A 22,445-nucleotide genomic window follows, 5' to 3' on the forward strand; every position below is an offset into this window, starting at 1 on the left:
TTTGCATTTAATAGTTTCTCCCCACCCTGTGTGCCTGGCTAGGGTTAAGCCAGCCAAACAGTTGTAGCTGGTGGATTTGTGAGTGAAATAGGCTTTAATAATGATTGGTTGTAATCTGCTCTCTGACTAATACTCAGAATCTGTTGCTATGAGCTTTAGCAGTGGCCACCTCAGGGCCCTTAATGTAAATAATGTCCTTCTTGTCATCTCTTCAAGTGTATTTACATACAGTGTGTCTGCTGGGACTTGGATCTTCTTCACCTGATGCAGTTAGTCTTTAAAATTGATTGATGAAGCATGCACACACACTAATAATCAGTTTGTTCATTTGTGTGAAAAGCTTTTATATTTTAGCCCTTGCGTCATGTTAATAAACCTCAAAATAACTGAAGCAACATTGATGCATAAAGTAATTAGCTTGCTGTTTTCCTATTCTATCGGGATGAATTGTATTGATATCCATCCAAACTGTTGCATTTTCTATTTTTTTTACAAATTATAAAGAAAGTTTAGATAAGACTGAAAAATAAGAGGCTCAAAAACACATGAACCAGCAACCAAAAGTGTGCTTAGCGTGCATCAGCATTCAAGCCGCAGCAAAGACTTTATCTAGACATAAAGCATGACACTGAAATTTAGCATGTGCAGACATTTTTGACACAAAAGCCATAAAAAAGACAAGAAATGTGAATACTAACATTCACATCTTTAGTATTCTTTCAGCAGCACTTTCTGGGTGCACCTACCGACTCTGTTAGCTGCCTGATGCGGTTCCGCTGTCAGCCGACCTTTCCTGTCCCTGAGAAAGCCCATGTAGTGCAACCGGAATAACACGGTCAGACTAGCCATATCCAGAGTCACAGATAACAACCCGGGGTCTCATAGGAGCTTCGAAAGGCAGCGATCCTTTCGGTTTCCTCTAACTTGTGGGGAATTTATACCCTCTGAGGTGCTGAATGTGTTCTCTGAGGTTTTGAATTAAATAGTTATCTAAGCGCACAGAACCTGAGGGTTAACTGTGCTTTGTTTTGGTTTAGATCTTCAAGTATTATCTTAGAGCGTGAAAGCTCACAGCGTCTTGTCTCTATGAGCTGAAAGAGAGGTCTGTCCCTGCTGCATGTGAAAGCAAGAAGGCCAGGTCACATATATGTGACTGATCCTGTTGGAATAAATAACTGAGAGGGATTGTCACCTCTCGGTGAGGGAGTCAGTGACATGCTGACAGATGAGTGTGTGTAATAGGTCAGGCTTTTCAAGCTGTAGATATACAACAACCTAACAGCCAATAACATTACCTTCTAGACATGGACTGCGTCGCCTTTCTATAAGTATGCTAATTACAATGAAATGTGTATATGTCAGTATATTAGGTCAATATTAATTGTGTTGTTACACTTTAACAGATAACTGAATACAAAAAGTAAATTATTTGAAGACGGTTATTAGATAAGGTCTCTCATTCAGATTGTTTCCAACTGCAGTTTTTGTATTTCTTATGGATCACATTTCATGCGTTTCAAGCAGAGGGAATACAGAAAAGCAGCAGTTATGAATTTAATTGCTGCACACGCATTTTGTGTCTGTATTAACATTTTGAATGTAATTTTTTCACTGTATCACTTTAGTTAATTAGCTCTCTTTGCCCTTTTGTTTTTATCCTGTCAGTTTCCTTTTCTTCACAACTTGGTTCATTCTTCTTCCCTCACTCGTTTGATAAGCAACGACTGTGACAAGCAGTGTGTCAAACAGGGAGGTAAATCCGTCCAGAACTCCTTTGTGCTTTAATCAAACTATCCTTATTTGGTCCTACTGGAATAATTAATGGTTGTTAAGAGGAAGTGATATATATTTGTATCTTTTATTTCATCTATTTATTCTATAGTTGTATTAACTTTAATGCAGCTTTCATATTTGAAATTTCATTCCTAGTCCTGTGTGCACCCTATTCTGTGTTTGGACTACATATTGTGTGTATTCTTGGCCCACGTGGATCACTACAATGGGAAAGCACTTTGGGTCAGCTTTGGTTATGTTTAAAAATAATAAATAATTAAAAAATAATAATTAAAAGCGACTCAAGCCCAACCAATATATCAACCAGTATTAGTTATTTCCCAATTTATCAGTATTGACATTTATAATCTCAGATAAATGACAATGTAAAAGGTAAAGAAGAGACGGGAGAAACATCCTTCAACCATCCTTCAAGGGCGTTCTGCTACGTCTTTGTTGGCAACACATCTCAAAAAGAGACCACGAACACCGCAAGCAGATGATAAATGAGAAATCCGTGAATTGTTGTGATATTAAAACAAGAATATTTTTAAACTGTCTTAATCTTAAAAAGGGCTCATAAATACGTACACTTTACAAACATTAGGAAATACATGTGTTTGAAAGACAAAAAAAAATATCAGCGGATGTTTATCTGTCGGGCTGTAAAAGATGCATACTTGATATATCAGTCATATCTGCCATATTAGGATACTATACCAAGACTAGCCATCCAAAGCTAATTGTGATCTATGTTAATAAGTTGTCACTTAGAGTAGAATTTCATTCATAGGAATGTGTTCACCAAAAGAACTATTCGTGGTAGCTTCCTGTAGCCTTTAAACTGCGTCTCTGTGACCTCCAAACAGACTCCATGTTACATGCTACACAGCTACTGTAGCAGAGAGAGGGAGAGGGAGGGCAAAGGAGAACAGAAAGACCACAAGAGAAGCAGTCACTGGGAGAGGGACTATAAAGAAGATTGAATGTCCTTTTCAGTGCTGAGCGCCCATGTGCATCTGTCTGCTTGCAAACCCACAACAGTACACAGTACGAACTCACTGGGCAGCCAGCTGAGCCGCATCAACACATCAATGAAGCGGGGAGGAGGACGCTTTGTACAGCTCTGGATGCGCCATTCATCAGTTTCCTCTAACCAAACCACCCGATTGTCCCGCTGCACAACAGAAAACAGGCCAATAAAACACAGCAGACCAAATAACACTCGACAAGCAGGGCGCAGGAGGGAGAGAGCGAGAGGGACGAGTGGAGAGAGCTAGCGCCGCTGTGGTCTGATGTGTCACTAACTGCCTCAGAAGAAAGGGGGGCAGAAAAGAGAAAGAGGAGGAGAAAGAGAAAGATAGAAAGAAAGTGCTCGAGACAACACCGTGTCAGCTGTCCCTCATTCATCAAGACAGTTGTGGCCTGAAGCAGATGGGACTTGAAACGATGATGTCAGACGGTGGGAGAGAGAGGTGAGGAGCGGAAGAGAGAGAGAGAGAAAGAGAGAGATGGGGAAGGCACTTGTTTTTCTAAGCTCTTCCAAATCTGATGCTTGAAAATACTTTAATAGTGCAAGTGTACAAATGTGGGTTGCTAAAGTGTAGGAGAGCAAAAGTGGGCCGTCACATGATCGCCACCTACATATTTATCTGATAAAACCATGTGATCCATGCAGATCCATGTTGGTATTTGATTGATACTAGCATGATGGGATCAGTACTTTGTCCTCTAATGTCAGTATGTAGCCAACTGAATTGTATTCAATTATTTTCATTTGAAAATGTAAAAAAATCGATTTCAAACACGAACTATGAAAAATCTTTTTTGTGCTGACTGTCACATCTATTTTATTTACATCCAATATCACATTTCAACAACAGACACTTACCCTTGATTTAAAGAGACAGGTGTGTTTACATCCCAGGTTTTTAAAAACACGCTGAAAAGTGGGGGGGGGGTGTGGAAAGTAAAAGTGTGTTCATTAAAATGTGCTCAGAATTTGTAAACTGATGATGATTTATCTCAATACAAAATACTGGACACGCGTAATGCACACACACAGTAGGCAATAAGTGCATTCTTGTATGGAACGGCACAGAAAGAAGAACTATCAGATCAGCCGACTCACGACCTGGGCTGACAGCAGCACTAACAGAGCGACAGCTGAGCTCTGATAATAGGATTAATTACTCCTACAAACCTCAGGGACAAAACTAACAATTAACACGTGATGAGCTTTAAAAGCTAGTCATTAGCGCGAGCACCGTGATGACGCTCGACTCTGCACCGGAGACGTCTGGCACACTTCGCTGACATAAAGCTGTGAACGTGACTCTCGGCAAAACATTTTTTAGTAAACAAGCTAAAAAAATAAATAAAGGAATGCTTAAAAGAATCCAGTAGTGGCTTACTGTCCAGTCTTTCCCTTGGTAGCTGCTTTTGGAAAGTAAAAAAACAACAGACAAAATGTGAAATGAAGTGCTGCTGAGAGCTCGCCAACTGGTAATTTCTTTCTGTAAACAGTATCTGTAATGAAAACCTCTAACAGAGCGCCGAATGATAAACAGAGAATCCGGTCCTGCAATTTGTGTCTCAACAAATCCAGCAAAACAGATAAAAACTATCATAGGCGAATCCAGCTTTTTTTTTTTTTTTGATGACGTGTGTAAGCACCTGCAGGGCTCCAGTTTGCTAAAAGCAGGATAGTTCCTGTTTACAAGCTCGGCAGTCAGAGTCTGCTCCCAGAGGAAGACACAGAAAGACACGTGTGTGCACATTACTGTTACTAATGTATATCTGTGTGCGTGTGTCAATGTAGTCCAGGGGGAGTTTGCGTGGACTGTTTATGAGCTCCTGTTGCACAGATGCATCACTTTCTCTTCTCCTGTCATCCTTCGCTCCTCTGCAGCCAACTTCCTAAGCACATCCCCTCTCTGTTACCCCTCTCCTATCGCACCGTCGCCCTTCCTTGCCTTTTTTTCCCCAATCCAAAACAGTCTCTCCCAGTCATTTCCAATCATACCCTCCCTCTCCCCATCGCCTCTAACCCTATCCCCCAGTAAGTAGATTTTCACTAGACTTGTCCTCAACAAAGACCAGTGTCCTGTTGAGTACACACACAGCAAACACGGAACTACGGGGCTACAGCAGGAGGCCCCGACCGGGTCCCATGGTTATCCAGTGTTATCACAGCCCTGAAAAACAACTGGCTTAGAAAAACAGGCGCCACCGCACTATCTTATGGAACATCTGACTTATTGTACACGCATGGATACTCAAGTGATGCACAGATTCCCCACAACAGAGTGGTCAATAGTCACCAGGAGGAGAAAAGTGACATGTTTGCTCTCTACTTCAGATAAATGATATAAAAAAACACCAAAAAACACTCTTTTGCATGAGCACAAAGCTACATTTTGCAGTGAAAAAAATACCCGCATGCAGCGAATAAGCAGCACTTACTGGTGGGAGTATATTTGCAACATGCCAATTGATTTACAACAGTGTTTCTACCGAGGGAAAAATTTCACATCAATTCAGACAGTTGAGCAGTCCCAAATCTAATCTCATCTAGATGTTTCCAGGGTTTGTTCAGGCTCCTGACTGTCTCAGTTTGTAACCATCCTCTGAGAGGAAAGGGGGGGTGAGAAAGTAAGGGTGCGAGGAGTAGGGGACGATAAGAGAAAAGACAGAAGAAGACTTCAGGATTTGTTTGTGCCTCCTCATAATTTGCTCTCTTCTAGCCATTTCATTTTTGGTCTTTTATGACTTTGGGGGCCTCAAATTCATGCTCAACTCAGAACCACATCTGCATCCAGACTCCACCCTGACTACATATAGATAGGATGCAACACACAATCATGTACATGCTTTCTGTTTTTAGCAGCGCAACTTCTCCATAGTAAACACAAACACAAACCACACCTATGAACTTAACACGGAGCAGATACACAGAATTACACGCAAATAACACATAAAATGACAGTATTACTGCGAGAGAAAAAGAGAGAACGAGATGGGGACGGACAAACACAAGTCCCTGCACTCTTTACACTCACACAGTAAGGGTCACTAGATGCATTTATCAGTTATTCATTGGTAGGAATAAACATATTTTAAAACTGAGAAGATAGCATTTATCCAATTAGTTTCTGGGAGGAAACTCCTTACCAGCAAAAAACAAAGAGATATATCACTTTTTAAGCTCCAACATCTTTTCAACATGAAAGCCATGAATTGGAATTGTTAACTGATTAGTCTTAATCCGCCTAAAGCCACTAATTACAGTGGGCAAGTTAATTATTTTATTTGCATGATTTCTTTAACATCCTGGGCCTACACTCTGGCTGGCATCTTGCTCTTTTTTCCATCTCTAAGCTGAAAGGCTTTTGTACCAAGATGCCATGATGAATAAAATATTCGCCCTTAAAGTATACATTTTAACGTGGAACGCAGCATCCTCAGGGAAAAACTGCGAGTGGCTGAGCGCTTTCGTCTTGAGCTTTAGTATTCAGCTACGGCGTTTGATTTCTGGACGTCATTCAAAAAACACATTTTCATTTAACGCTGGAAGAAAGGAATATCATCAGTCTTGGGTTCGGCAAATTACGTCGACAGTGCTGACAACTTATTACTCTGTCACAGAATACGTGCATCAGCAGCCATGTCGAGAGGGGGGAGAAAATGGAAAAAATTATTTGATTATGTGGCTTTCTGCTTTGAAAATCAGGCGTTTCTGTCTTCAGTTAGCACAGTGCGACTTAAAAACGCTTCTTCCCAAAATTTAAATGAGTAACAGGAAACCAATAAAGCAGGCATTCCCAGCATTAATGGCCCTAATATTCCCATAATCCAGCCGTATAAAACTGTATTGACAAGCAGCTTACATATTAAAAGCTTACAGGTCACTAAACCCTTTTTCTTTCCCCACTGCCAAGAAGGTCACAGCTCGCTGTCTGCTCATGTTTTGATCAATGAGTAATATGAACAGGTTATTTGATATGCCGAGCAGCTACAGGCTAACTTGTTCAGGTGCAAGCAGAAGTTTTTGGTGGCTAATATTAGCCACTGTTGGCAAACTTTGAGCATAAATCATTGGCTGATAACTTGACCACCTTGAGTACTCTTTTGTACTTGCACCCCTGGTAAACATTCACCGGTATCCTCTAAGTTGCCACTCTTTAACTAAAAACCTAAAAAAAATTTAATTTAATCACCACCGTGGACTCCAGCTGCTCGCTCAAAGTTCATATCTTCACTTTGAAGTTGGTTCAGCTCTATTACTTGTCTTTTATGTTGAGAACTGCTGGCAAAGTGATATGCTACACCTTTATAGATTTTATATATGGTCTTGCTGGTGGCCACACCCCTTTCTATGTAAACATAACCCTTTGCAAGAGGATAGGCAAGGCCTCGTGACTCACATGCATTCATTAGTTACCCAGCAGACCAAAAATAGGTGGTTGTGACACTGCTGAGAAGTAGCTCTAAGCATAGCTCAGCAGAGTTTAATAGAATCCAAACGCTGCCAATGGAAATAATGCATTTTTTTAATGGGCATTAGGCATATGTTTTGGATTAATCGGCAAAAAAACAAACATAACAATAGATGAACATTTCAAAGCCTGTACTTTTCTTTGCTGTGTTTGAAACAAGTCAGTCTAGCTTTGTTTTATCATATCATACTTACAAGCTTTTACAGACATGATCCAGATGGTCAGTCAGCTGACCAACAAAGCAAGCAGCATGCCAGCGCAGGAGGGATTCCAGCCAGAGGATAGTAGATTGTATAGCCTCTCTCATTTAAAAAAAAAGTTTCAAGTTTCAACAACTAAAGCCGTTACCACCTGGGTTTCTCTCCATTATAAACACTGCTCTACTGAGTGTCAACTCTTATCTTGTGTTGACTCCATATTAGTATAAACCTGCAGGGTATAAACCAATCTAATTCATGAGAAACTGTCGTTATTAGTTCTGCTGCATGTGCTTAAATGCCTGAACTGAACTGTGGAATCACTATAATAGTCCAACTGCCACATTTCTGCAGTGCAACAAACCTTTGACTACAGTATTCCAGCATGAAAATGATCCAGTTCACTGCACAGATGCAACTACTATCAACAAATCCAACACCATGCTCCCACTGCTCACTTGAATGAATGAAGAGAAATTTTAGAACAGGAAATCAGATGTTTTGTCATAAATCATAGATCAGCACTGCTCCTGCAGCAGCTCAAGCATCAAAAAGTGAAATTATGGTCCTTTTGAAAAGGATGGAGCAGGCGTTGCAATGATATTCCTCTGTCCTCGGAGCAGCCAAGCATCCTTTATATCCCTGGAATCAAGCAGCAACCAGCAAGCACACGTATACACCCCCCACCCCCTTCCTGTTCAGCCCCTCCCCCGAGATGGCTATTTCCAGCAAGCAATTGGCTGATGCGCAGGGGGAAGAGGTTGATGGCGAGTGGATGGGTGTTAAGAATGGAAACCCTGACTTCCTATGCTTCAGTGCTCTCCAGGAAAAGGCCGGCTAAGTGACAGAGGACAAGATGATAATGATGTGAGAAGTAAGAATGATATGATGGTGTGGAGGACAGGGAGGAGGCGCGGTGGGATATAAGCTGCTAAAGATGAGCTGCATCATCTAAATTCTAATGAAATACTGTCTGGAATACATCTGTATTTTATTACTATTAACATGAAGTTTTGCAGACAGAGGATTCTGATGAAAAGAGTGGACCTGACGTTAACGGTGCAGGGGGAAAAAAAGTGCAGAGGAACTCACTGCCTGAACGTCAGGCCAGATACAGTTCACAACAGATGGAACCAATTAGCAGACAGCACAGCGGTGTAAATTTCTGCATTTAACATGCGTGTTTGTATGTGTCAGGAAAAACCCGATCAGCAGCGCATGGTAATAAGGAAAACAAATATTGATAAAGCTATGAATGACCTAATCCTCAAGGGAATATTGGTCATAGTGTTGGGATGTAGCTGGAGGTGTCTGAATGTCCATAGGTTGTGGAGAGGGAGCGGTAGCTGATCCCAGCTGACAGAGTTAAAAGCAAGGTGCACCATGCACACTCTGACATCCTACAACCAATTTAGAACCACCAAATAACCTGACATGCCTCTCTTTGGACTTTAAGAGAGGGAGAATATGCACAGAAAGGCTCAAGCTGACCTAGAGGTACAAGCAGAAAAGTTCCTGGTGACAGTGATAACCACTGCACCACCCACACGATGGCTCTGAAATCCCTTAAAGCAGCGGTCCCCATGCCCCGGACCACGGACCCGTACCTGTCCGTGAGTCATTTGGTGCCGGACCGCGAGAGTTGAGGCTTGGGTGTGAAATTTATGGTTTTCAGTGATTTTAGCGTTTTTTGTTTTGTTTTATCGTTTTTATCGTTAACTTAGTTTCCCTGGGTCTTTTCCCACGTGTTATGAATAAATCTTTTATTTTGGTACAGGTACTGGTTTTATTTTGTTGTATTTATCTGCGACACCTTAAAGGCCGGTCCGTGAAAATATTGTCGGAATAAACCGGTCCTTGGCACAAAAAATGTTGGGGACAGCTGCCTTAGAGCAACACATTCAAACATATAGGGTAACTCTAAAAGTAAATGGTCAGGTGGTAAATTTCCAGATGTAATGTGGGTTATTTTTACATGGTACCTACCTACATCATTGCCTTTCTATGATGGCAACGAGTACTGTATAAAGAAAGATTGCATAAAGAAAACAATCACATTTACTTCCTACAATTTACGTGGTTATTACGTTTTAAATTAAATCTCAGACACTATTGGACCCATTAAAACATGCACATTTTCAATCAGTTTAATCATCATCCTTTTATTCAAATAATGACAGCTTTTTTGACAGCAACTAATAACTCCAGTAAACCTGTCCAACTCTTTTTAAGAGTAGTAATACAGATATTTAAAGCTATGCTCAAAATTCATTATCAACTGACAAAGACATCTACTCTACAGTGTGCATGGATTAAATAAGAACAAGACTACATTTCACTAATAGGCTCCAGCTTAAACAAGCCAGAGTGTGGTTTGGAAAAAGAAACTTTTTGGATTCGATTGTCTTATTATTTGCAGCCATCGGAAATGCGGCACGGCCAAACAGATATCATTATGTTGATATCCTGTCACAGAAGGATGCAAGCTGTGCGCTTAAAAAAAAGAAAAGAAAGACAGCCAGTGTTCTACAGCATGATCCAATTAAGGTCGTCTGCGCAAACACATACGCACACGTACAAAAGAGGTCAGGATGCACACATCCACATGCAGAAATCCACAGAAGGTTCACAAAGACACACTGCAGAGTGCAGAGTCCAGCTGTCTCTGTGTAAGACACCACAGGGAGTCTAACTGGCTTTCCTCTCTCTTATCATATCTCACGAGTTTGTGTGTGTGTGTGTGTGTGTGTGTGTGTGTGTGTGTGTGTGTGTGTGTGTGTGTGTGTGTGTGTGTGTGTGTGTGTGTGTGTAACTGTCAGGAAGAATTTGGTCATTTTAACTCTAATAACTATGTAGCGGCACGGGAGTCAGTTAACTCTAAACCACGATATTATTGAGAGGCTGTGATTCATTACACATTCCAGTGAACACTTTGCAAAGTCCCTGTTCCATAGTAGTGTATGTATAAGGTCTACCTGCCATACTAAACAGTAAGCATGCCGTAGCTGTTACACACATAGATGTTAACCACACTATGCACACTTTTTAGGCTATAGCATAAGCTACACTGACAAATATAAAATGTTATGGCACACTGTTGAATACACAATAGATGTGAGATTAATTAGTCATCTGCTTTTACGATAGTTCAAATTAGGTTCAGAGAGCCCCTTCTTTAAACCACAATATTAAACACACACATTGTGTGCTGTGGAAGTACATCTGTGAACTTACAGACTTAACTTAGGTTACAGTATAGCTGCCTTCCATTTGTCTCCTCATGCCGCCTGTTTTATTAGAGCTTTCATGACCTTTTGTTTCACCCTTTTGGTCTGTTCTCTGCATTTAAGTTGAAGTTAATTACAAATGAAGCTAAAGCTTCATTTAGATACCAGATAGAAAAAAGAGCAAGTAAACAATCAAACAGTCAAACACACACACACTCTACACTCCAGAGTTTAGTGTTTCCAATCCTGGACTTTGCAGGGGAGAAAAAAAAGATCCAATGAACTCCAGAGAAAACCACTTCCTCTTTGCTTAGAAGTTTGTGTGTGTGTGTGTGCGTGTGTGTGTCTGAGTGAGCCTGCCTGCCCGTCTTACCCGTGGTGCACATGGTTAGCATTCAAAGCCTAGTTCAATAGGAACCACACAGTGAGCCCAGTATGGGCAGAATGGGAGACTGAGCTCACAGCTGAATTAAACTGAACAGAAACATATGGAGGAAATCAGAGGAGAGGAATGGAGGAGTGGAGGGTTGGTTTTTTTTTTTCAGTCAACAAGTATAAGACTGAAAATCGCTCTCATCTAATTCACTGTTGACTGTCTGCGCTAGAAATTATTAGGCCAGAAAAAGAGATGAAAATCATCCTGACTAAACTGGCAGTTGGCTACTGTTGCAGATGATTATTTTGGAATGAGCCTCAGCATATCTGGGGAATAGTCCAACACTTTACTCTAAGCATGCTTAGTCTGTAAATCCATATGCATGCAACAGTGTTTTGGGGACACTTGTGATTTTGTGGTTAAGTGTCTTCTACAAACTCGGCTGTAAGTAATGCATTTTTTTTAAATCTCCTCTTCTATGACAAATTGAAATGAATTTGTAACGCTCAATCCTGTTAATGCATAAATCAATGCATAAAAATTAAATAAAACAGAAAAGTGATCATATAAGCAAGGAAGTAAACTTCCACAGTATGTGCAGAATAAAAGCACCAATGTTTAGATGCGGGATGGATCCCTGCCCCTGTGTGGCACTGCGTGCTACCAGTGGAACAGATGAGTGCTGGCAGATCAGACAGACGAGGCAGGTTGATGTTGAAGAAAGGTTGAAGTTAGCATGAGTTTGTGGGATGCAGAAACATCACTCACCACTAAAGCAAGACCTAAAAATCTACCAATTCCCAGCATTATTTACACTTTTAAACCTAAATGATAACATAACTGATCGATCTTCTCTTTCTATGAAATGTGCAGCATCTTTCCCAATGAATGAAACAGGCTGTTATTGTTGTTCAAAAATAGCTGTATGCAGATTATGTAATATTACCTAACATGGCTCTGTTTTTTGGCTATAAGTGTGATTCTAATAATGGAATCCCTTCTCTGAACCACTGCTTGGCCTACACGATACTGCAAATATCTTCATTGAGCGACTTCATCCAGTATTTTTCTTCATTAGGATGCCATTTCATACGCCAATGCTAACATAAAACATTAGGTTTTCTCTCTATATATTTTTATTTGGAAAGATCTGCATCCATACAAAGATGTGGGAAAACCACAGCTTTTGTTATATCCTCACAACATTTTATTTTTTCATGAAAACTGCTGTACCCAGGCTCTACGGAGAAGTAAATTGTAACAATGAGGAAAGCTACAGCAGAAAGGGCTACATTGTTGTAACTTACAACATGTGGGCATCACGGGCCAATAATTCATGTGACCATCAGCTCATTATCTCACAGAGGAATGGCTACTGCTGTCTTATGTTCAAAAATATCTCCAATAGTAAGGTAGTCCACATGCACTTGCATTCTTTGCATCCAATGAAGTTGGACTAGACTGTAACACAAAGAGTTTATCAGGTGCTTGTAATACTTATGATCGGTCATAGTGATAGTGTTGATCAGTCTGCCTGCTTGACAATCCCATTTTATCTTAAACAAAATGAGTGAAGTAAAAGGAATGGACTGAGAACTAAAACAGATATTCACAAAGTTTACCTTTGTGGATTTTAATTTGCAAAAACCATCTAAACCGTCGTGATTTTGTTTGTGATAGTGTCTCATGACGATGCCGTACAAGCATGTGACGCCCGTGGCAGCAACAGATGTGCGCAGATCAACAATGGAAAATATGGAGTGTGGGAGAGAGTGCGACCATGCAGCGTTTAAAGCGTGGATGTGCTGACATTACTTTAAGTTTTATTCTGTAAAAAGTGACAAAAACATTAGCGTCCACTGTACACTCTGCGTGGGAATAAAACTTATTTCTAGGAAGCCGCCACAGGAATGTGAAATTTACAGAGAAACCTCAGGATCCTCCCACTGACATGACCGCTGCGGCACCGAGCAAACCTCCAATATCCCCACTCCTGCTAAACAGGTGAAAATACAGTGGCTTGCAAAAGTATCCAGCTCAGCTGAGCTCCAGCTCAGTCAGATTAGATGGACAGCATTAATGAACAGCAGTTTTCAGATCTTGCCACAGATTCTCGATTGGATTTAGATCTGGACTTTGACTGGGCCAGTCTAACACATGGATATGTTTTGTTTTAAACCCTGGCTTTATGTTTAGGGTCGTTGTCCTGCTGGAAGGTGAACCTCCGCCCCAGTCTCAAGTCTTTTGCTGACTCCAAAAGGTTTTCTTCCAAGATTGCCCTGTATTTGGCTCCATCCATCTTCCCATCAACTCTGACCAGCTTCCCTGTCCCTGTTGAAGAGAAGCACTCCCAGAACATGATGCTGCCACCAACATATTTGACAGTGGGGATGGTGTGTTCAGAGTGATGTGCAGTGTTAGTTTTCCGCCACACATAGCGTTTTGTATTTTAGCCAAAAAGTTCTAAAGACTAATAGTTGTCCTATGGACAGATTCCCCCACCTGAGCTGTAGATCTCTGCAGCTCGTCCAGAGTCACCATGGGCCTCTTGGCTGCATTTCTGATCAGTGCTCTCCTTGTTCGGCCTGTGAGTTTAGGTGGATGGCCTTGTCTTGGTAGGTTTATAGTTGTGCCGTACTCCTTCCATTTCTGAATGATCGCTTGAACAGCGCTCCGTGGGATGTTCAAGGCTTGGGAAATCTTTTTGTAGCCTAAGCCTGCTTTAAATTTAAATTTCAATAACTTTAACCCTGACCTGTCTGGTGTCTAAATCCAACCGAGAATCTGTGGCAAGATCTAAAAAAACTGCTGTTCACAAACGCCATCTAATCTGACTGAGCTGGAGCTGTTTTGCAAAGAAGAATGGGCAAGGATTTCAGTCTGTAGATGTGCAAAGCTGGTAGAGACAGACCCTAAAAGACTGGCAGCTGTAATTGCAGCAAAAGGTGGTTCTACAAAGTATTGACTCAGCGGACTAAGTCCTACTTTTCAGTTATTTATTTGTAAAAAAAAGGTTGGAATCATGTATGATTTACGTTCCACTTCTCACGTGTACACCACCTTGTGTTGGTCTTTCACGTGGAATTCCACTAAAATTGATTTATGTTTGTGGCTGTAATGTGACAAAATGTGGAAAAGTTCAAGGGGGCCGAATACTTTTGCAAGCCACTGTAGATTTAAGAGCGGCAGGACTTAGTGCTGCTGAATCTTTGATTTTATTGATCTTTTGCTGTGTTTTACTTGCATCTATTTGAAAGAGTGAGTGTAAACCCAAAACATTATTTTATTTTATATGCTGCAATATGCAGAAAATGGGTTTAAATGTTAAAGAATTTCTTCAAGTCAAAGACTGTTGCATGTAATTTAATTTTTTGCTTAATGCAATGTGTATAAAATTAAAAGATTAAAACTCATAATACAATTTTTAAAAAGAGGCTTTCCATTTGATTCAATTTAATATGACGGATTATGCATAAAAAATAGAATTGGGCTGAAAGGTCTATTGTGTTATTACGTATTCAGGTCGTGTATCGTGTTTTTAAAAAGTAACTAAGTAACTAATTACTTTAGAAAATAAGTAATCAGTAACGTAACGGGATTACTTTTTTGGCAAAGTAATCAGTAATTAATTACTAATTACTGTTTTCAAGTAACTTGACCAACGCTGATATACACACACGGGCTTAAACAATTCTTAACCCTCTTGCACTTTCTAACAGGGCTGCAGACATACTCAGGTAAAGGGTAAAAGCTTGTATTCTTCATTAACATTCACAATACATGTTTAAAATGCACCACATCAGCACAAAAGCTTTTCCACAAGGACACCTGCAATTTCATGTTACAGTGTAATAGATTGCTACAGGCAATTTGCTAACCTGACACTTAATTCAACAGCAAGATGATTTTCTTCACAGTAATTGAGAATGAACAATGAACAATCAGCCATAAGCGGCCAATACAATCTGATTACCTTTGATTCGCCGTGAGCAGCTCAATTTCTTAATTTCTGCCCGATTTTCACAGAAACACAAAGACACCAAAGCAGCTCTAATTTTTTTCGTGTCAGCTTCAGGAATGAAGTTCAAAGTTCACAGGATTTAGCTGGTTTGTTCCAATCATTTTCACATTAACACCCATTCAGATTCTGGCAACAGGGAATAATAGCCCAAACGGTCAATTGAAAAGCAGTCTTCTTTTCATCCCTGGATGACCCAGTTGGAAAACATCAGGTCAAAACTGTGTCAGGCCCACATTTATATGGTATAATCTATGATCTAAGTGCATACACTAATATGGGCCATTTAACTGACCTGCTTATACTGCAAAACAAATCACCCTGGCAAGTGTGACTTGATATATTTTTAGTATGTGTGTCCTGGGGGTATTGGGCTGAGAAGCAACAAGGTCATGGTTGCTATCTGATGCACAGAGGAATATGAGTGTAATGGGATTGGACACAGAGAGCTTTGATGGAAGACAACATTTTATTTAAAGTGGACATAGTATATGGTGTCAGCCATGTTTTGGGGGTTTCAACACTGCCTCTCTTCTACTCACACAAATACATATACTATAAAACTATGCTGTCCCAGCCATGCTAAACTGGAGAGCATTTTAAGTGTGAGCCTTCCTTCTTTGGCTATAGAAGTCTTAACAAACACAAATGTGCATTTTACAGACCTCTGAGGCTTTCGTGGAATTCTGTTTGATGTGGGACAAATGAGATTATGTATAACTTATTTTGTGATCGCTAACTGCGAGATTCACGGGACGTTAAGGGATCATGTGCATCTATTCCCCTCTGTAAAGGGATTTCTGATTAATCCCTCGTGACCTACCTGAAGTTTGACCGGGGCCATCCAGTTTGGATTCACATTTTGGAAGAGAGCAATCTAAAAAGAGACAGAGATAAAAATGAGAGAGGGAGAGAGAAATTTTAAGAAAGGAAATATAGAGCTAAAGGACTGCCCAGTGACCCACTAAAGCAGCAGCATGACCTTCATAAAGCCTTGGGATTACAAATGAGAGCGAGTGAGCAATTCGAGAGGAGCCCTTTGATCTGCATATCTGGACAGACCCACCCTGAGATTAAACGCCATCAGACATTTTGTACGCAGTTCTACACACACACACACACACACACACACACACACACACACACAGAGTTGTGTTTTCATATCTTAGTGGGGACATCTACCTGACATAATGCTTTCCCTAATCACATACCCTAAACATAACCTAATTGTAACCCTGATACTAAAAAAAATATTTTGAGTCTCAAAAATGTCTTCAAACTCATGCAGACAGGTATTTTGTCCCCATAACGGCTGTTGGTCCCACAAGTATAGTAACATCCCAGTTTTTGTTCCCCACAAAGATATGTAAACAAACACACACAGGCGTGCACGTTTACATAGATTTATAAATGTGCTACTATATGTGTTATCTGTATTTATCAAGAATATAGGTTTTTCTGTGCTCTTAAACACACGCTTAGACATACTCTCACACACATGTAGGACACCCAGCACTGATAAGTGAATTAACTTTTAAAAGATACCAAGTACAGCTGATACCATAGTATCTACTACCTGAGAAACCATCTTTAAGGAGATAAAATTATTCAACCAGATATGTGAAAAAGCAAAGCTGCGTGCTTGGCAATTTCTATGCTAAGCGTGTAACACTACAGTTGAGACAAATTTGGTCTGCCCAAACTGCTAAGCTGGAATCAATAATGTCAGTTTGAGCACCTCAATTAATTCAGGATAAAATAATCAATAATGACTCATTCATAATGGATCCTCTCCTAGTCCACACATCCAGCACACAAATCAAATTTTGCCAAATTCATACATAAATAAATAAGGCAACATTACTTCAAAGGGAACACTGATGTGAGAGACATTCCATGCCGATGACATAAACCCTTGAAAATAAATAAAAATGAATGAAATGACTCCAGACTGTAATAGAAGTTTCCCAGAAGTCAGTGCAGGTAACAGCTGGACCAAATGACCAAATCATCTTGTAGCCTGTAGAAGACTGAGAAACTCTTTCTGGGTCGCTCACTAGTTGTACACTATAGTGGCAAAAGATAACAGAGAGGAGAGAAGAGGGGCAGCTTAGTCCTTCACTCTAACTTTTCCTGGACTCCTTTATGAAAAGAACAGCCTGGCATATGCTGTCGCCTAGCCAGGATTACAGTAAGCACCTGTTCACGCACAGTACGCTTCATTTTGTACAGTGTAGATAAAGTTTTTGGTCCAGTGAAAAGCACTAACAGAATTTTCAAGAGCTTATATATACATGCATGCACAGCAGCCTGCGAGAGACAGACAGGCAGTCGGAGACGCCAAAGGGAACACAAAACAGAAGGTAACCGTCTACCAAATACTGTGAAATAAACAAACCACTAGGTTAAAAATAATTGAAAGAATCTTTACTTGTACCTGAGGACAAGGTCAAGCTGTTAGGAGGTTTTAAAGTAAGTAGGAACTATCCAGATTTCTCCAAAATCTGCACAAATGAACTTCTAGAGAATAAATAATGCAGATTATTTAATGTAAGAGAATTAATATAAGAGAAATGTCATGTTTACAAAAGGGAAAACAGAGGAAAACCCTTTTAGAGCAACGATGATATAGAAAGATGTTAACCTAAATCCTGTGCCTGTTTTTGTGATTGTGTAGGAAAGAGAGAGGGGAAAAAAGTGAAATCATGCACCACTAAGTGTGACCAATCAAATTCATTTGAGTGCATGTGTAAATTCGACAACAGCAGAAGCAAGAACCAGTACTTCTGCAAGCCTATACATTAGGATGGTATGTTAGTTTGATCCTCAACCCATTTTATATAAAGGCAGAGAGGCTTTGTCGGCTAAGTCCGAGGAGCACTGGGCTGGCACTGTTCACGCAACACAGATCAGAGCCTGCTGCTGCCTTCAAAGCAAGGGTGAATGATGCAGAGTCAGTCTGTTTGTGAAGGGAAGAGAGACTACACAGTTCCTGCTGGACAGAGTAAGTACAGCTGTTGGCAGAAGACAAGCAGTCACGGGCAGCACACAAGCTCACACATGTATGCAAACACACTCTGCAAGCTGTGCTTTGATTTTACCAAAGCTGAGCCCATGATGCACTTTAGTCCGATTTGTTGTTTTCATGCTGACTAAAGAGCGTCCTTGACTTGCCTGCTAAAGAAAGTAAAACATGCAGAGAAGAGCAGTAAAGAGAACGGGTATATTATCAGAATCAGCTTAAGCATAAATAGGAAAAGTGTTAAATTAAATATTCCAAAGTTAACAACACTATGTACAATATAAGCAAGATATTACAAGTGAAAAATAGTCCAGATGTCATAAGGAGGAGATGTAAAGTTTAATTGCAGTAGGTAGGAATGCTTTCCTGTGCTGTTCTGCGGTACATCGTGGTAGAATGAGTCTTTTGCTGACCGTGCTACTGTGGCTTTCCAGCAGAAGATGGAGAGGGTGTAAACTAAGAAGCTTGGAAAGAAAAGTGTCTGGACTTCTTTAAGTTGCTTGAAAACGTTTCACCTCTCATCCGAGAAGCTTCTTCAGTTCTAGGGTCAAATGGTGACACCAACTGTCTGCCATCTATAATCCAGTTTTGAGATCCCTTCACAGACGCCTTAACACCCACTCACATCCTGGGCCATCTGACCTCAGGAAATCACATGATAGGGTGGGGGCAAGGTTTCACAATGAGCTCACCAGAAACCCTGTCTGATTGTGACCTACACCCGTTTTCACACCTTGGCTCATGTGATTAGGTAGAGGATCATTAGGGGGTCCATTGTCCCCCTTGGGGGGGATACTCCCACAGGGCTTAAATCTGGGACTCTCCATCATTTGACCTTAGAACTGAAGAAGCTTCTCGGATGAGAGGTGAAACGTCTTCAAGCAACTTAAAGACGTCCAGACGCTTTTCTTTCCAAGCTCCTTAGACTACGATGACCTGGATGACTGAGAACCTTCACAGAGAAGATGTAATAGATCGTTAAATACTGTCCGTAACTTGGACAGCATCCTCCTTTCTGAAACCGCTGTCAGAGAGTCGAGCTCCACACCCACAGCATCACTGACCTTGTAGGTCAGTTTATTGAGTCTGTTGCTATCCGTTGCACCACAGCGCAGACAATGGCACTGGCCACCACAGACTCATAAAACTTCCTGAGCATCATCCGGCATATATCAAAGGACCTCAGTAGTCTCTGAGAATACAGATGGCTTTGGCCCTTCTTCTAGAGGGTTTCTGTGTTTTTAATGAAGTCCGAGGGTTTTTTTTGTCAATGTGATCACCGCGGTAACAGTATATGAAGTTTCATGAATGCAGCTTTTGCATGTGTGCTTCTGTGTGTGTGACAGAATATCATTTAAAGTTACTGCCATCAGCCTCATATAAAATTCAACAGAAAGACTTGAATTAGGAGCTGTAATTTTTTTAAAAGCAAGAAACTAGAGTGCACAGTGCAAGAATGAGGCCTCCTTTTCTTTCTAACTCTACGCAGGAAAAGCAACTGGTACTCTCGCTAACTGGTTTTATGAATGGAAAAAAATAGCACACTGCCTGACACTTGACATGCAACCTTTCTCTCAAAAAGTATTTAAAAAAATAGCCCCAGAACTCAAGCAGAGCACTGGCCTCATGAGTCATTGCTCGTGGTTTTTTTTTTTCAAAGTGCTTTTGGTGAAAGTAAAACTGAGACACAAAGCATTGCATGATGCTCCTGACTTAAAAGACTCCACATTCAGATACTACCTTTGCCTGAAAGAGAGACGAGATAAGGGAGGCTATAAGCAGAAAGCTTGAGAAAGGAAGAATCATATTTTCGTTTATGAACATACGGAACTTCATATGACGATGTAAAGCATTTTATAATCTCTGCATTGGTGTCTCGGTTACTGAAGGTACAAGAAAAGAATGGAATTAGATGTGGTGGGACTTGCAAACAGAAGATCTGAATATTACAATAAAAGATCATTACTTGGATATATTACAACCCTGAGCAGAAGCGAGGTCTGAAGTAATGATGGAAGGCTGTGTGGGAGAGAAGTGGAGGAGGCGAGGAAAGGAATGAAAAAGGACAGAACGAGTGGGAGACTGCAGTTGAGTGATAGGCTTCGCTCTTATCAGATGGGGGATTTGCAGAAGACACAGAGACGAACCCACAGCTTATTTTTATGACCTGCAATCCTCCTTCATCCACCCAACCCCCCCTGTGCTTCATAAGCCCGGGGCGACGTGGGTGGGATGTAGTGATTTATACCTATGTGCACGTGTGTGTCATATGTATATGAATGTGCATGTGTTAGAACACAAGACGAACGTACTGGAATTCCTGGTAATTGACTTGACACTAGTAACCGATGCCATTCACATATGTGCACAAATACTCAGCTGATCTTTCTGGATAATTTTCCTGTTAACCACTTTAAATGAACGAATGTGATCTCTGTCACGGTGCAAAATAAGGCAGCGTAGTTTCACTCAAGACCTTAACTCAAATTAACTCAAGAAAATAAATGGCAAACTGAAAAGTTTGATTGGCTTCATTAAAGCTGAAACAACCGCGGCACGTACTTCCACATTTCCTGTGTTAACGTAATGGCCCAGGCCATGTCGGTGTGTCTTCAAAGCGACTCCACAGATGTACGTGACATTTTACAACAATCAATAACTTGGCGTGATGGAGTGTATTACGACTCTCAAAAAGGTCGAGAGCCTTTGATGAGATCGATCAGCATGGTCTGGCTGGTGTAACAGGTAATTGCCTCACTGTGCACCCTTCTTGATTGTCTTTGCCATAAAACTCTTAGAAATGGATCCCGATATCTGGCCCTTATAATACAGTGTACAGTAGGCTTTTTATATAAATTCACAGTAAGTGGAGGATTAACTCTTTATTAGCCATATCAGCAACTTTGTGAGGGTATTTCAGGCACACAGGCACCAGCATCTGGTCTGTTTATTGCACATACTTGCTCAATTTGATCACAAGTGGGATGGAACATAAATGCCACTCCACTGCAACATATATGTTTAAGGGGGAAAATTAGTACATCTGTTTAAATTCAATTTGCTAATATCAGGGATTAAATACTTTCCATACAGTTTGACTCCTATATAAGTCTCACCACACTGCCAATGCTTTAAATTGAAATTAGGAATTATTAATGCCTTAAACACACTGTAAAGCTACTCAGTGGGTTAGATCGGACCCTATGGTGGGCCAGTTTTTGCTTACTGGCTGTGCACAACTGATTTATGGGTCTGTTATCTCTCTCTTACATGGAGAATTAATTTTGGAATACGCTGTTGCTTGCACACCTGTGAAAGATAATTGGATTTTGAAGGAAGATTTGGACATTCAGCAGATGATAAACAAGCATAAATGGTTAAAAACTTACTGTAAGGCTCAGCATGAATGTGCAAATATTTATTACTTATGGTACAAAAACCGAAAGTATACAGTATTAAATGACCAATTTGAGAGAACTCAAGTTCATAAGCACTCCTTTTGGTCCAGTTTGTATCACTTTGTTTTCAAGCAAGCGCTCTGAAAACAGCCTAAAACATTTCCTGGCTTCGAGATGTTGGCATTTAATATACATAATCTGCATGTTTTGTGGACAGCGTCTTAACTGTTGGCTTTAGAGCAAAGGTTCTAACATTTCTGACGAGCACACGAGTAAAAATGTACACGTCGGCCAAAGATACGGAGAATCTCTACTGTGAATAAAAACAGCCAAGCAATGACGCAATGAAGAATAACTGGACTTTCCAATATTTCGAATGTTTGCTATCTTAAGACTTTTTGAAAATATGTCTTAAAACTATGCCAAAAAATGCAGTTTACTGAATAGTTTTCTGATGCATGAAGTCTAAATAACACACAGTTTTACTCCAAATCTTTGTCCCACAAGGAGGTCGGCTAGGAGGAAAACACCCTGATGAGTGCAGCCACACAAACCTTGGGCTGCGACCTGGCCAGTCATTCAACCAGCAAAATTTCCCCCCGTTTTGCTGACAGCTTCTCCATCTTTAGCCTGTGGCACTATGTGGATTATGATTGATCGACAGTTGCTTGTAAAGCCAGTGGAGTTAAAACTTTGATCTGCAAACATGCTACAAGTCAATCTTGGACTTTACTCTGGTTTTCTCTGCTGCGTCACACTTATTTAACAAATAGTTTATTGGTTGTTGTCATTTTGGCTTCTTTTACTGATTTTTAACTATTACCAAGGTACTAATTCTTGACCACTGCCTTATTTGGCATTGGACGGTATAATCAGCTGATGATGGCTAATAAAGAAGAGTTAAAATAAAAGAAAAATGATTATTTAGTAGTGCTG

The 22,445-nt window shown here is 40.5% G+C and overlaps 1 protein-coding gene across 4 annotated transcripts in view; it reads right to left on the reverse strand.

Moving 5' to 3' along the window:
• The window catches only part of triob (trio Rho guanine nucleotide exchange factor b), a 110,900-nt gene that overhangs the window by 80,466 nt on the left and 7,989 nt on the right, over nucleotides 1-22,445 (reverse strand). For 2 of the 4 annotated variants that reach the window (XM_085291091.1, XM_085291097.1), the window contains exon 2: nucleotides 15,913-15,966. The exons of 1 other annotated variant lie outside the window; for it this stretch is intronic. In XM_085291091.1, coding sequence (XP_085147217.1) covers nucleotides 15,913-15,966 — 54 coding nt within the window. Of the gene's footprint in view, nucleotides 1-746; nucleotides 1,021-15,912; nucleotides 15,967-22,445 lie in introns of those variants that run through there. One more of the 4 variants, XM_085291092.1, reaches the window with a different exon arrangement.

Source organism: Mchenga conophoros, linkage group LG11, assembly GCF_057382185.1.
Source record: "Mchenga conophoros isolate Kocher_MC1m ecotype Shallow Benthic linkage group LG11, M_conophoros_male_GT1.1, whole genome shotgun sequence".
In the NCBI taxonomy this organism is placed as follows: Eukaryota; Metazoa; Chordata; class Actinopteri; order Cichliformes; family Cichlidae; genus Mchenga; species Mchenga conophoros.